This window comes from Callospermophilus lateralis, chromosome 18 (genome assembly GCF_048772815.1).
Source record: "Callospermophilus lateralis isolate mCalLat2 chromosome 18, mCalLat2.hap1, whole genome shotgun sequence".
NCBI lineage: Eukaryota > Metazoa > Chordata > Mammalia > Rodentia > Sciuridae > Callospermophilus > Callospermophilus lateralis.
Genome location: NC_135322.1, coordinates 14,859,788 through 14,874,941, shown reverse-complemented (window position 1 = coordinate 14,874,941; position 15,154 = coordinate 14,859,788). Strand labels below are relative to the sequence as shown.

Genomic DNA, 15,154 nt, shown 5'->3' with positions numbered 1-15,154 from the left:
CAAGTCACCCAGTCTTGTGTCCTTGGGGACAGCAGCCCAAATGCATGAGACAATGCAAACTGAATGCACGTGACAGACACGTCTTCCAGGCAGTGGGTTCCCTCTTTCCCTTCCTGTAAAGGTTCACCTCCTTCTTCCTTTTCAAATTCCCCCCTCACCCACAAATGTCCTCTAGAGCGGAACTGGGTACCCTGGGACCACCCCCCACATGTGGTTAGGACCTTTGGGTCTGCTGTACACTGCCACAATCCCCTGTTCATGATCCTGGCGCAACTCCCCACATCTGGGTTGGCTCTTCAGTGGAGCACGCCCTGCTCCTTCCCCCACTCTGGCCCCCGACTTGCAATGGATTGGCTTATTTTTATTTATTTATTATTTTTACTTTATAATGGCATAAGAGACTATGCATTAGAAGGCGCGCTGTGAATTTGGAATTCTCTTTCCCCGGACTAGCCATGGGCGATCCAACACTCTCTCCTCATGCTGGGCATTGCTGGTGGACCGCAGCTCCCGGTCACAATCAGGAGAGAAAACAATGGAGAGCGCCTACACTGTGCTGTTGCTAAGCCATGATGCTCCATAGATTAGGTACAGTCAATGCATATTTGATTGATGGTATCAATTTACACTGGGTAGCCCCATTGTGATTTTTTTTCGGTCCTGGGGATGAAACCCAGGACTCCCACCTGCTAGGCAAGCACTCTTACCACTGAGCCATCTGACGTTTTAAAGAGCATCTGAATTGCAAGGTGAGACTGGACGTCTGAGCCATTCAAGATTAGGTGGACGTTGTGCAATACATCAAAAGCCACCGCACAGTGCCTTTGCTCAGGTGACCAGGCCTCAAACACCTCATTTATCCACCCAGCACCAAGTTAGCAGTGACCCTGGAATGGCCCCATCCTGCCACTGTGTGGTTCCATGTCACCTTCATGACTAAGGCCATGAATACGGTGTCACTTTGACCCTACCTCCATCTGGTTCCCACCCACCATCTGCCTAATGCAAGGACACCGACTGGAAATTTTTGTCTGCAAACATTTTCTTGGTTCCTCTGAACCAAGTCATTAACTTAGGCAGTGACATGATATATCTATTAAAAAGATCTGAGCCAGGTGCGGTGGCCCACGCCTGTAATCCCAGCGACGAGGGTGGCTGAGGCAGGAGGATCACAAGTTCAAAGCCAGCCTCAGCAGAAGCAAGGCGCTAAGCAACTCAGTGAGACCTGTCTCTACAGAAAACACAAAACAGGGCTGGGGACGTGGCTCAGTGGTCGAGTGCCTCTGAGTTCAATCCCTGGTACCAAAACCAAAAACCAAAAATCAAAGATCTGAGGCACTTTTGGCAAAATAATAAATTTATTTATATATGATCACCAGATACTCCTAGATACGTTATATATTATAGCTGACATTACTCTCTTGCTGTTCGGGAAAACAAAATGTCAAAATGAAAAATAAAATCATTTTAAATATCACACAATTACAGAGGTCCTTGAGGATCGGGGCTGGACTTGAGGTACCTCCTCATTTCCCAGGGAAGTCAGTGTGGGCAGATTTATCTCCAAATCCTGTTTGAACCAAGGTGACCTTTAGCTTCAAGGCCTGGGTCCAGCCCTGCAGCTCAGAAGGCCCCAGAGGTCAAGTTCACCACCCAAGGCAGCTGGAATCTGGCTAGAAAGAGTTCAGAGTTCAGTACAGGGCTTCCCTGAAGGACAGCTAAGGCCCTGAAGCAGAAAGGAGAGGGGACAGAGACCAACAGAGGGGACGGGGCAGAGGGGGCTGTGCTGAACTGCTGGTGGGGGAGAGGGGTGAGAAGGCCTCCTCAGGCGTCGCCTGTGGGTCTCCACTGCGCAGTGCTGGGCCCACCCAAGCAGCGCCGTAGGTAGACCTGATGGAAGACCAGGCTTCCAGTGGTCTCCAGAAGGACCCTGGCTGGACCCTGAGGTTCTCAGGGTGCCAGGAGGTAGAAGCACTTGGTTAACGAGGGGTCCCAGCCAAACGTCCCGGCGCCTAGACAGCATGGTCAGGCTCTCTCACAAGACAGGCGTCCCTTGACTAGGGCTGAGAGACTCGTATGGTCACACTGGAGTTGGTCACACGGGCTCCATAGTGGCCAGCCCAGAACTGCGTGTCCTGCCCCCAGTGTTCGAAAGACACGAAACGGATGCCTGTATTGATGTTGGAGAACACATAGGTGACCTGTAGATAGAGGAAGGGGTTGGTACTGTTATGTGATGGCTGAGATGGCGGGCAGAACCTTCTGGAAGGTGGTATTTTCCAAAGATGGCAGCAACATCATCTACCATCCTACATGTTCTTCTAGAATCTCGCTACTCCTTCATTAATTGGTGGAATCCAATCCCCTTCTCCTGGGATTTGGGTGGGTTTGCTTAGAACCAAGAATTTGGTAGAAGTGATGCTGAGTAGATTTGGCCAAGTGACTTCCCAGGCTAAGTCAGAAAAGGTGACAGACTCACTTTTCTTGCACCTCACCCCTGAGCCACCATGGAAGCAGCCTGCTGCCCTGAGGCCGCCATACTGTGAGGAAGCCCAAAGCAGTCCAAGCCCAGAGACCCCCCGGGAAGCTCTGGGACTCAATGAAAACAGAGATTCTTGGCCAGTCACCAGTTGCCACCCACACACATCACCTGCCCCTGCCCTTCAGCTCCAGGCCTCATCTGCAGGCCACTGTCTGAGCATGCCTGGAGCCAGCACGGCCCACCTCAGCCTTTCTCCAACTACCGACTCAGGAGATGTGAGAGGCAACAAAAGGACTGCTGTTGACTTTAAGTCACTAAGTTTTGGGGTGATTTGTTACATAGCAATAAGTAACCAGTATGGACCCCACCATCCTTTCCCTACCCCGTCAGACTCACCTGAAAACAGATATTGTTGTTCCACTGCTCGATGGGGTCAGGCACAGCAGAGAATGTATCTACGACGATCTGGTTAGCGTCTAGAAGTTGGACAAGGAGTCGATACATACAGCCACAGTCATGTCTGGCTCCCCACCTGTGGAAAGAGAGAGCCCTTGAAGGCTGGACTTGCCCCTCCATCTCTCTGGGTGTCTGCTACCTGAAGGCCTTCCCCAAATATACAAATCCAGCTCCTCAGTGTTCTTCTGAGTGACCTCTGGACCCCTGGAACGCCGTGTCTGAGAGGTGTCTTTGTTTGACGGAGACTTGAGGGTACTAGTGTCATAGGGCAGGGGCTGGTCATGCCTTTATAGCTACAGGTCACTCCAGAGTGGGAGCTGGTCACTCCAGAAAGACCAACAATGAGGCTTTGGTAGCTTTGAGTCAATGTCAATTGATCTGAAGGCTGAGATTAACCACACGGTCAGGCGGTGAATCAATAATGCCTATCAGATGAAGTCCCAATACAAACTCTAAATGAAACTCAGTGAGCCTCCTGAGTTTCACCATGAAACTCACGGTGAGAGTCCATGAGTCTTGTCATACATCAGTGCTGGGAGGGTGACAAGTACTAACTGCAGGGGAAAAGACCAAGGGAATTTCTGTTTTCTTTTTTGGTACCAGGGATTGAACCCAGAGGCTCCTAACCACTGAGCCACTTCCCCAAGCCCATTTTATTTTTAATTTTTTCTTTCATCTTTTTAATTTTTTTAATTGTCATTGGACCTTTACCTATTTTTATGTGTTGCTAAGAATCGAACCCAATGCTTCACACATGCTAGGCAAGTGCTCTACAGCTGAGTCACAACCCCAGCCCTTATTTTTAATTTTTTTGACATAGCGTCTTGCCAAGTGGCTTAGGACCTCACTAAGTTGGCTTTGAACACGATCCTCCTGTCTCAGCCTCCCGAGTTGCTGGATTACAAGTTTGTGCCGCCTCGCCTGGCCCTATGTGCTTCTTTTGACTGATTTTACTCTGTATCTTCCTTGCAATAAACCATGATTGTACAATAGTTTCCTGTGGGTCCTTTAAGTGAATTAGTGAGAGTGGTTTTGGGAGTCCTCTAAACGTGAAGCTGGTATTAAAAGTGAGGGTGGTCTTGGGGACAGTGCCTTCTAACTCTTGGCTTTAAATTCTCACAGACATTGATGCCTGGCACTCACCCTCAGAAACATGATTTAATGGACATGCAGGAGTTTGAAAAGCCACCTGGGTGATGTGCAGAGAAATTTGGAACCCACTGATTCTTTCTTTTTTTTTTTTTTTTTCGTGGTACTGGGGGGTGAGTGCTCTACCACTGAGTTACATCAAGTTGCTGAGGCTGGTGTTGAACTTGAGATCCTCCTGCCTCAGCCTCCTGAGTCGCTGGGATTACAGGTGAGCACCCTGCTTCATTCTTTACAGTCAAATGATGTACCTGATCATAAGAGACAGGTATCACAATTTGACAAATAGTAATTAAATAAAAAATAAAATTTATTGGGAACGTATCTTTTATCTAAGTTTCAGGTAGGGGTTATGTTGCCTTGACTATAAGTGAAATTGCTAAGACCCCAAATTCCAAAGTCAGTTGGCCTGGATTCCCATTAGTCTTTACATCTGGGGACCACAAACGACAGTGAGGACTTTTTTTCTTCCCTTGTAAAGCTGAAGAAGGGGAACTGAGGAAGAGAGAGGGAAAAAACAACCATGATCTTTCCACCACAGACAGGATCTGCAGCAGATGAATTTCAGAATAGGCGATATACAGCCACAGAGACTATGGGGTTTGGCTTCCTTAGAATCACCTGAGTCATGTAACCCCCGCCCCGGGGGAATCTTCATGTACTTCTGTTTCAACAAGACTGAGCTGGGCCCAAGGCCCAGTACTGGATCCAATCGCATGTTTTCCAATCCAGACCCCTTTGGAGAGGAGGAAAGGGCTCCAGGGTAGGAGTGCCTCTTCCTCCCTGACCTGCAGTTCCTTCATCTGTAAGGGGTTGTTAGGAGCCCATATTAAGCTGCCCATCAAAGGCCAAGCCACAGGCAGCCAGTCTTAGACAGGGGCTGCTTGTTACCACACTCACCAGTCAGAGACACAGATCTCAATCCTGCCACTGTCCAGCAGTTCTGGCCACAGACCCTCCTCCTCCAGGTCCAAGACCTGCTTCTTGCGGCACCAACTAGGAACGTGGGAGAAGGGTCCATGAGAACAAGCAGATCTTTCTCCTCCCCCACCTCCCAGTCCTTGGAGAGAAGGGGCTTTCACCGGAAGGAAGTAACGAAACAGGTTTGTGAAGGGGCCCCCGGCACAGTTCTCCTGTTTTCTTCCACCACCCAGCCGTCTCCACCGTGCTGCACCATCCATTTCCGGAGGCCTTCTGTTAAATAAAAGGATGGTAATCCTAGCTACTGGAGGCTGACACAGGAGGACTGCAAGTTTGAGACCAGCCTGGGCAATTTAACGAGACCGTCCCAAATAAAAAAAATTAAAAGGGCTGGGGATGCAGTTTAGTGAAGATGGAATCCCCAGTACCGGAAAAACAAACAAATAAACAAAGCCTCCCAAACCCCTGAGGCCTGGGTCCAAGTTCCACTTTCCCACGGGAGACTGAGCACTGCCTCGCCCCAGCCCGGCTCACAGCTCCGCGGACCTCGCCCCTTCCCACCAGCTTCCTGCAGGCCCCGCCCCTGCCCCGCCCCCGGCGGACCTCGCCCCTTCCCACCCCCTCCCTGCAGGCCCCGCCCCCCGCCCCGCCCCCAGGCCCAGGTGGACCTGCCCCTTCCCACCAGCTCCATGCAGGCCCCGCCCCCGGCCCAGGCGGACCTCGCCCCTTCCCACCAGCTCCCTGCAGGCCCCGCCCCCGCCCCGCCCCGCCCGCAGGCCCAGGCGGACCTCGCCCCTTCCCACCAGCTCCCTGCAGGCCCCGCCCCCGCCCCGCCCCGCCCGCAGGCTCAGGCGGACCTCGCCCCTTCCCACCCCCTCCCTGCAGGCCCCGCCCCCGCCCCGCCCCGCCCGCAGGCCCAGGCGGACCTCGCCCCTTCCCACCAGCTCCCTGCAGGCCCCGCCCCGCCCCACCCCCTGAGGACCCCGCCCCTCCAGCTCCCGGCCGGCGCTCCCACCCTGGCCGCATGGGTTGCTGATGAGGTTGCGTCCCAACGGTCTGCGCTCGCAGAAGCGGCCCAGAGGACAAGGCCTGGCGACGCAAGCAGGGGGCAGGCAGTTGCGGACGAACGACATCAGGGCGCGGCCAGCGGCGCCGTGGTCCCGGGCCAGGATCAGGAGCCACAGGGCCTGGCCGTCCACCAGGGCCCGCCACTCCCGGCACACCCGGCGGCAGCGGGTGAGGAGCGTGCGTGGGGGCACGTGGCTCAGCACCACCAGGAGCAGCTCGGGTGGCAGTTGGCTCAGGTCCAGCGTCTCCTCGAGGTCCAGCTTCGGCCCGGGGACCCGGGTGGCCTGGCCCCTAGAGGCGGAGGCGCCCATGGTCCCCCAGCCGGAGCCAGCTGCGGCTGCGGGGAGAAAGGGTCAGGGCGTCAGGGACCGGCAGCCTCCGCGGCGCGCCACCTCCGCCGGCCCCGCCCTTGCCGGGCGCGCGTCCCGGAGTCGGAACAGCCCCCGAAGCACTCAGAGCCTCCCGCCCACCCTTCGCACCCCCACGTGTCCCCAGGTCCCCACCCTCAGCCCCTCCTCGCCAACCCCCATCTCGCTCACAGCTCCCCGCCATCCAGCCCGCCCTAGTGGCCCAACTGTCCCCCGAGTCCTACCCCGCAGCCCGCCGATGTCCCTCGCGTGGGCCGCGCGGTGCGGCGCTCTGCCTCCCGCTCCCTTTTTACTCGCCGGCCCCTCCCCTCTGGCTGGCGCACTTCTGCCGGCCGCGGTCCAATCCCCGGTGCCTTCCTCTCCAAACCCACCTCCTTCCCGCAGGCTGCGGGCGGCAGGGGAACGACTCAGCCCCTGGGACACCGCAGACGCGGCGGGGAACCGGCGGCGGGAATCCGGGCTCTGTCTCTCGCGATCCGCACCTTGCAATGTCCCTAATTCTGCAGAAGGCGCCTGGCACTGAGCAACCGCGGTTATTTCGGTCCAGCATGCGGGCAGGAGACCTCCTTGCGTTATCTCGTTTAAACTTTTCCATCACCTTTAAGGCGGGTCATGGTTATCCTCTTCCCCCAGGAAAAAAAACAGACTCCAACCGCCAAAAATAAGCGTTCTAACCCCAAACACCAGACAGTCTTTAGGGACAGTCTCACTGCGGGCCCGCGTAGCAATCCCATGAAGTAGGCACTGCTCTGTTCCCATTTTACAGATGAGAAAACAGGCTCAACAGAAGCCAAGGGACTTGCCCATGGTCACCAGACTAGTAGTGACAGAACTGGGAATTGAACCCCGCTGTCTACCTCCAGAATCCCCGATTTTAACCCATGTATCAGCTCTGTTCAATAAGTTTTTTAAATTTTCTTTTTAGTTATTCATGACATCAGGATTCAGTTTTACATACTTAAAAAAGCAGACTATGATTTGTTCAAATTTGGTTCCCAGTATTTCCCTTTCCCTTTTCCCTTCTCTCTCCATCTTTCTGTTATTTACTCTTAGATTTTTTTTTTTTTTTATTAATGTCTTCTGGATATCCATGATAGTAAGACTCACTGTGGTGCCTTTCATAAAAGGACATAGGAAAGTTAGGTCAGATTGATTCCTCGGTTCTTCCCTTATTCAGCGCCGCCCCCTTCCCCTTCCTCTAGCCCAGGGGCTTTTTCTATTTTGATGGAGTCTCCCCTGCCCCTCTGCACTTTCTTGCTCTCCTTATTTTGGACTGGCTCCCACATATCAGAGAAGGCCTTGGACCTTTGCCTCTCTGGGTCTGGCTCATTTCACTTAGCATCACAGTCTCCTCAATCAAAGTCACGATGAGTCATTTATGTCATTTTAAACACCAACAAACAAAACTGGACATGGATTCTTGGCCACCTGGAACTTTCCTTCTAGAGCGAGAGGTATCTGAACAAACAGACATAATAAGCGAATTATATAGCACTGGGGAAATTAAAAATAAGACCTCTGACCAGTTTCCCCCCCAAATACTCTCCACAAATGTGGAAAAGAATGAAAGCTTTAAAAGTGAGTAGCATTGAGCCAGACCATAGAGGACATCGGCCATGAAGAACCAACTTGCAATGAGTAATGGACATCCTGTGCTAGGAAGTGATCAAAGCTGTGGAAACCTAGCAGGGAAGGGGGTGGGGCAAGGCCAGGCGGAGTGTGCTGGGGCAGACCTGGGGTCAGCAGGCTTCTCTTCACCAGTATTTAGCGGCAGAGTCAATTGGTGGAACCCTAGCACGGCTCATTTTCCGAGCAGAAAATAGCCATGGGCTGGAGCAGTGGTCTGGGTTATTTAGGGTGGGGCAGGAGGACGATTCCTGGGGTTCATTGTATTGGGTTCCTGCTGATCCCTTAGAGTGGAACAGGAATGTGAAGGACATTGGGACTGAAGGTAGATGCACTCAATTCATGACCCTTGGAAAGGATGGCCTAAGTTCTCTCTCACTCCCAAGCTTAATTTTTTTTTTTGTACCAGGGATTGAACCCAGGGGCACCTAACCACTGAGTCACATCCCCAGCCTTTTTAGATATCTTATTAGAGACCGGGTAGCGCTGAGTTGCTTAGGGCCTTGTGCTAAGTTGCTGAGGCTAGGTTTGAGTTCGTGATCCTCCTGTCTCAGCCTCCCAAATTGCTGGGATTACAGGCCTGCTCCTGGCCTCACTCCAATCTTCGCACCAAGTGCAGAATAAAAGCTGTGATGCCTTTGACTTAGCATCTCCAGGGACGAACTGGAATGAGAGAATGAGACTGTTGTGGGTTGCCACAAAAGGACAGAAAGAAATGCATTCCCGAGCCCTTAACCTGTTATTTGTTAAGAGCACGGTGTGTGCCTTCCTCCACCCCCACCGTGGGCCCACAGAGCAGCTGAACAGCTCGGTCTAGTCACAAGGCCAGGGTGTCTGCAGGATGACAGCATCCACAGCAATTCCTGGGGTAAACTCAGCCCCCATTCCCCAAGGCCAGGGTGTTTGCACAAGAAATAAAAAAATCTTTTAAAATTGTGCCTCTGGTTGATGAAATATTACAGGCAGAGTCTCAAAGTAGCTGGGGCTATGGCTCCGTGGTGGAGACCCCTGGCTTCACTCTCTGCCACAAACAAACCAATGTTGTCACCATGAGGCTTGAGGAAGGAAGGGAGCGGGAGGAGGTCTTTCGAGGGCTGAAGGAGGGCTCTGCTCAGATCTTCCAGGCTCCTGACACATCACAGAGGAGAGTTTAAGGATGGGTGGGTTTTACCAGAGAGGAGGAGCTTGACCAGGAAGTGAAAGGTGAGCGCGCTGCTCTCGCGACAGTGAGACACTGGCCAGGCTTAGGGTCAGGGTTTCTATTAGAGCATGGAATTAGGTGGGATAGGTCTGGCCTGGAGTGTTGAAGCCGGAATGAGACAGCAGTCAGTACAGACAGGTAAATCAGCCAGGAGGGTCAAGGAGGCCAATTCTGAGTGAATCTGGCAAGTTGGAGGCTGTCCCCCAGGGATTGAAATTTAGTTCCTCCAGAGCCCTTCCTCCACCCTTATCCAGAACCTCCCCCTCTCCAGCCTGTGGCCAAGGTAACCTGTCCCAGGAATTGCCCCTCCCTAAGGGAGCTATAAGGTGGTTGATTAATGTGTCCTGGGCCGCTCCAGCCCACCTGGTTCCCACCTTTTGGCCACCGCACTGAGTCACAGTGCACCGGGAAGAGGGCAGGAGAACAAAGGAAGCCTAGGACATATAAAAAGGGCAGAGCACCTCGCTTCTGGGGATACCCGGATACCAGCTGTGGCCCCCATAGAGAAGTCTATGTGACCCCCTTTCTAAATAAACCCTGCCTGGGCGCTTCTCTAACGTTCAAACTTCAACCTGTGGGGAAGCGGGATCAGTGGTGGGACTTCCCTTGGGACGGCATATATTGAGCAAGAAGGAGTTTCCCCACTGCGGGTGCTGGCCAGGCAAATGGCTTCAGCTCGCATCTGTGGCTGACGGGTCATGTTCATGGTCCAAGTCAACGGTAGCCCCTAGCTTCACAAGGTCAAAGGTCTCTTTCCATCCCTGAGGCTCCTCTGTTGGACTCAGCTGCCCTCAGCAGCCGGTCCGCATTGCAACATGGACACCTCTCTACACATTCCTAAAATCCTATCTCAGTGGGACAGAAGGGCAGAGGCTGGAAAGTCCTTCTCTCTCAGTCCCCAATTCTCCTCCCCAGAGGTGGCCTCTGTCAGTTTCTGCAGTGACATCCCAGGCTACACTGTGAAAAGGAAAACAAGGAATGAGCTCAAGAAGGTTCTAGTTCCTAGAATATAATGGTTAGAAAGTGATGATCCCTGGGGTGGGGGAGGGGAGGGGAGGAGGCAAGGCACCTAGGGGCCATTTGAGAAAGTTATGGGTCAGGGTAGTGGAGGGTGCTGTTTGGGTCCCATGGAAGGTCACACCCAGAGAGTTGTCCCAATTCCTACAGTCATGGCACCCTAGGCTGGAGTCCCCACAGACTGGATTCACTCTCCCGTCCCCGTAAGAAACAAGTAACCAAGGAAAAAGTTGCAGTTTGGTCAATAGTGAGCTAACCTACCTCTGCAGGCCCCTACAGAAGTATTGCAATTTATAGAAACAAAAGCCAGGAAATCTGCATATGTAGATGAGGTCGGCGGCGCTAGCTAGATCTGTTCTAATTGTGGTTTCATTGGCACCCAGTGGGGCAGATTTTCCGTTTCTCTTCTCAGTGTGAGAGAGCTGGGATGGAGAGATACTGGTTATCAGGAAACTGAGGACTCAGCTTTCCATTCCAAAGGGGGCTCTGTCACACTCCTGTTATTCCATGCCCTGTGCATTCTCATGGAGGAGGTGTCAAAAGACAAAATCATGACAAATTGTAGTGTCAAGATCTCTACTGGCTGTTTTTGCAAGTCTAGAATCTGGTAACGCCTCGGCCTATAAAATAGAATGGGTTTTCCAGTCAGCTGAGCAGAGGAGTTTGGTTGATAGGAGAGACAAAGTCCAGGAGTCCAGGAACGGTGAGGCAGAGTGGTTGTTTCAAAGTTCCTTGTCTTGTAAAGCAAAGGGATTCCTGGATTCGGCTCTTCTCTCTCAGTTTCCTGATGGCTGGGAAGTAAGACCACAGCTCAGGGTCAGCTTGGTGGCTTGGGACTTGAGCATGAGTGGCTCCACTTTGGTTGGTCTCTTGAGCTCAATCCAGACAATGGTCCCTCTGCATTTTATTTTACAGAGGAAAGCTGTCAATCTGAACCCAACAATGTCAAAGGTGTTAACAGATGCTGAATTTTCTAGAAATGTAAATACTAGGTTCACTGAATGAAGATTGTCCTTGGCTTTTCTTGGGACTTTTATCAGTTTTTGTTTGTTTGTTTGTTTGTTTGTTTTTTCTGCTATGGTTTGGTCATGGTTTAAATATGTCCCCTGAAGGTTTATGTTGATAAAAGAAAAATTATGAAATGTCTTAAATTTAATTATAAAGGGCCAGAGGATGAAAGGGAGGAGGTATGGGGGAGGATGACCAGTTAAAAAGCTATGGGCTGAACAGAGTCACATACACATTCTAGAATTTGTATTAAAAACTTAACTCGTTGGCTAGGTGTGGGGGTGCAGTCTGCAGTCCCAACCACAGGAGAGGCTCAGGTTCCAGGCCAGCCTAGGCTCCTTAGTAATTTAGCAATTTAGCAAGACCCTGTCTCAAAATAAAATAGGCCGGGGATTTAGTTAGTGGTAGAGTACCCCTGGGTTTAATCCCTGACACTGCAAACCCCCCCCCATAAAAGAACAATAGAAAAACTTAATACATCCTATCACAACACCTTAATTCATCCTATCATAACCCAAATGATGCAGAAACAATTGCTTCTTATGGACGTCCCTCCTATCCCAAAGCTTTCCCCACTCTGTGTAAACATCCTTCTCATCTGTAGACCTGTAGTCAAGTGGGGTCAATGTAAACATTTAAAATCTTCCTTCCCCAAATTTTCTTTTTATTATTTATTTATTTATTTTGGTACTGCGGATTAAACTCAGGGGCACTCGGTCACCGAGCCACATCCCCAAACCTATTTTGTATTTTATTAGAGACAGGGGCTCACTGAGTTGCTTAGCACCTTGCAGTTGCTGAGGCTGGCTTTGAACTCGCGATCCTCCTGTCTCAGCCTCCTGAGCCCCTGAGATTACGGCATGGGCCACCTCCACCATCCAAATTTTCATTTTTAAGTACTCTGTTGTTTAGATTCAGTGGACACTTTCCCAACTGCTACATGACCTTACTGCTGGGGGCTGCAGAAACTTGTCCTAGGACTAGACTAGTCCCTTCTTTCTGGCTAGCATCTGTAGAGGCTCAATAAATCTTTCTTTTTTTCTTTTTTTTGTATCAGGAATTGAACCCAGGGGTGCTTTACCACTGAACCACATCCCCAACCCTTTTTATTTTTAATTTTGAGACAGGGTTTTTCTAAGTTGCTTAGGGCCTAGATAAATTCCTGAGGTTACCCTCAAACTTGCAATCCTCCTGTCTCAGCCTCCGGAGCCATTGGGATTACAGGTATGCAACACTGCATCTGGCTCAATAAACATTTTTTATTTGGGAAATCTCCCTGTCTCTCAAGAGTATCAGTTTAAGATGGGTGAGGTAGTGCCCGCCTCTAATCACCGTGGCTGGGGAGGTTGGGGCAGGAGGACCATGAGTTCAAAGCCAGACTCAGCAACTAAGTGCTAAACCTCAGTGATATGCAACTCAGTGAGGCCCTGTCTCTAAATAAAATACAAAATAGGGCTGGGGACATGGCTCAGAGGTTGAGTGTCCCTGAGTTCAATCCCCACCCCCTTTCTTACCCCTGGAAAGGACTATTGGTCCTTTCCTATTTAACAATGTATTGAAATTTCATCGCCATGGCAAGGAATTAAGAAGGTGAAATCTTCTTAATGGTGGTGCACACCTGTGATCCCCGCGGCCAGGAGGATTGCAAATTCAAAACCAACCTCAGCAAAGCCAGCTTCTTTGGCACTTTTTTTGCACAACTTTTTTGGCACAGAGTTTGATCTCTGGTGCCAAAAAAAAAAAAAAAGAAGAAGGTGGAATCTGACTCTGTTTAGAGGTGGAGCCTTTGGGAGCTGATTAGGATTAGATAAGGTTATCAGGGTGGAGCCCCTATGATTATACTGCTGGCTTTATAAAAAGAGAAACCAGAGGACACATGCATGTGCACATGCACGCGCGCGCGCGCACACACACACACACACACATTTTCTGTTTTTTTTTTTTAATATTTTTTAGTTGTAGATGGACACAATACCTTTGTTTTATTCATTTATTTTTATGTGGTACTGAGGATTGAACCCAGGGCTTCACATGTGCTAGGCAAGTGCTCTGCCACTGAGCTACAGCCCCAGCCCACATTTTCTGTTTCTTGCCTTGTGATTTTCTGTGCCAACTCAAGAAGCAGCCAGCAAGAAGGCCATATATGGGCTCCAGACCTTGGACCTCCAGAATGAAAGCCAAAACAAACTTCTTTTCTTTATAAAAGTACCCAGCCTCAGGTATTTCATTATGGTAATAGAAAACAGACTAATACATCCTTCTGTTCAGTAAAACATCTCATGTAGGCATACCAGCTGTGGGTTTTACAGAGTTGTTGCTTCAGGGATTCTACATAAAAGGGCAAACATTCTGGGGATATACTAAAAGCACAGGTTCAGAGTATTGAGGTCTGCATTTGGAACACATTCCCAGGAGGTACCTGAGTCATAATCATATCAAAACAAGTCTCTCTTGCATGTTGATCTATGCACCTATTCTTTGAAGTACAAATTTTCTCTCCTTTTATTTTGCCCTTAGCTATAGTTAGGTCATTTTATTAACATTTGAAGAATTACCCATGAAAACAGGTTTTGTAATTTAAGAACTTCATTTCAAGGTAGGAGAGGAGATGTGCAGAATTATTGGCTGGAAATCAAGGTCACTGGCTCCCACGAGCTGGATCAACAAGGACGGTGAGGGAAAAGTAGGGGGGGGGCGGTGCAGGGCAGGATCCCTGCTGGAGCATGGGTGGGAGGCTGGAGGGAGAATCCCGCCTGTCTGGATTGCAGAAGTAGAAAATTCCTGGACCTGGGAGTTGGGAAGTAAGTGGGCCACACCCGTTGGCCCAGGGAGCTCCGTCTCCCCAGCTTCCCTGCCCGGCCTTCTCCCCAGAGCCCACAGTTACCAGCCCGTGTGTCGCGTATGTGTGACTAGAAACACAACTAGGAATAGATACTTCTGTGTTGCGAGGGTTGGAAGCAACAGTTAAATAGCATCCAACCTTCTCTGCTCTCAGAAGGCAGGGAAGGGGTTTGGAAAGAGGCCAGCGCCCGAGAGGAAGGACCCAAGGAACCAGCCTGGGCAGGTGGGCCGAGGAGGTGGTGGTATATATTCAAACTCCTCCCCCAGAGAGTCAGTCAAGGAGCACCATCTTGGTGTGAGTCCCCTGGAGAGGAAGGAGACCCAGAGAACCTGAGTGTGAGACGGCTCAGTCCCATGTGCAACCCAGCCTCCAGCACAGCGCTTCAGACCAAACCAGGACCACAAAAGCCACACACTTTTTTTTTTTTTTGGTACCCAGGATTGAACCCAGGGGCACTTACCACTGAGCCACATCCCCAGTCCTTTTTAAATATTTTTTTTCATTTAGAGACAGGGCCTTGCTGAGTTGCTTAGAGCCTCACTAAGTTGCTGAGGCTGGCTTTGAACTCATGATCCTCCTGCCTCAGCCTCTCAAGTTGCTGGGATTACAGGTGTCCACCATGCCTGGCGTTTTGTCTTTTGGAAGAAACCTCATGATCAATTTTTTTTTTTTTTGTAAATATATCCTTCCACCCAATCCCCCACTGAGTTGTTTTTTTTGTGTGTTTGTGTTTGTTTGTTTGTTTTGTTTTGGCACCAGGGTTTGAACCCAGAGGTGCTTAACCACTGAGCCACATTTTCATCCCTTTTTACATTTTATTTTGAGACCAGAGTCTGGCTAAATTACTTAAGGCCCAGCTAGATTGCTGAGGCTGACCTCAAACTCTCAATCCTCTTACCTCAGCCTCCAGAGCCACTGGGATAACAGGCATGGCCCCTGCCCACCACTGGGTTATTTTAAAGCAATCCAGGATGCATCATCTCCTCTAAAACTATTTCAGCATATATCTTTAAAAGATA

General features: G+C 50.6%; 1 protein-coding gene across 1 annotated transcript; it reads right to left on the bottom strand.

Moving 5' to 3' along the window:
* Window positions 1–1,380: 1,380 nt before the first annotated feature.
* On the bottom strand, window positions 1,381–6,420 carry Fbxo27 (F-box protein 27). Its single transcript, XM_076838232.2, has 5 exons — window positions 6,021–6,420; window positions 5,167–5,278; window positions 4,985–5,080; window positions 2,879–3,014; window positions 1,381–2,201 (listed from the first exon to the last, which is right to left on the bottom strand). Exons 1-5 carry the CDS (start codon window positions 6,382–6,384, stop codon window positions 2,058–2,060), a joined length of 852 nt encoding a protein of 283 aa, XP_076694347.1. The 5' UTR covers window positions 6,385–6,420; the 3' UTR covers window positions 1,381–2,057.
* Between the last annotated feature and the right edge of the window lie 8,734 nt (window positions 6,421–15,154).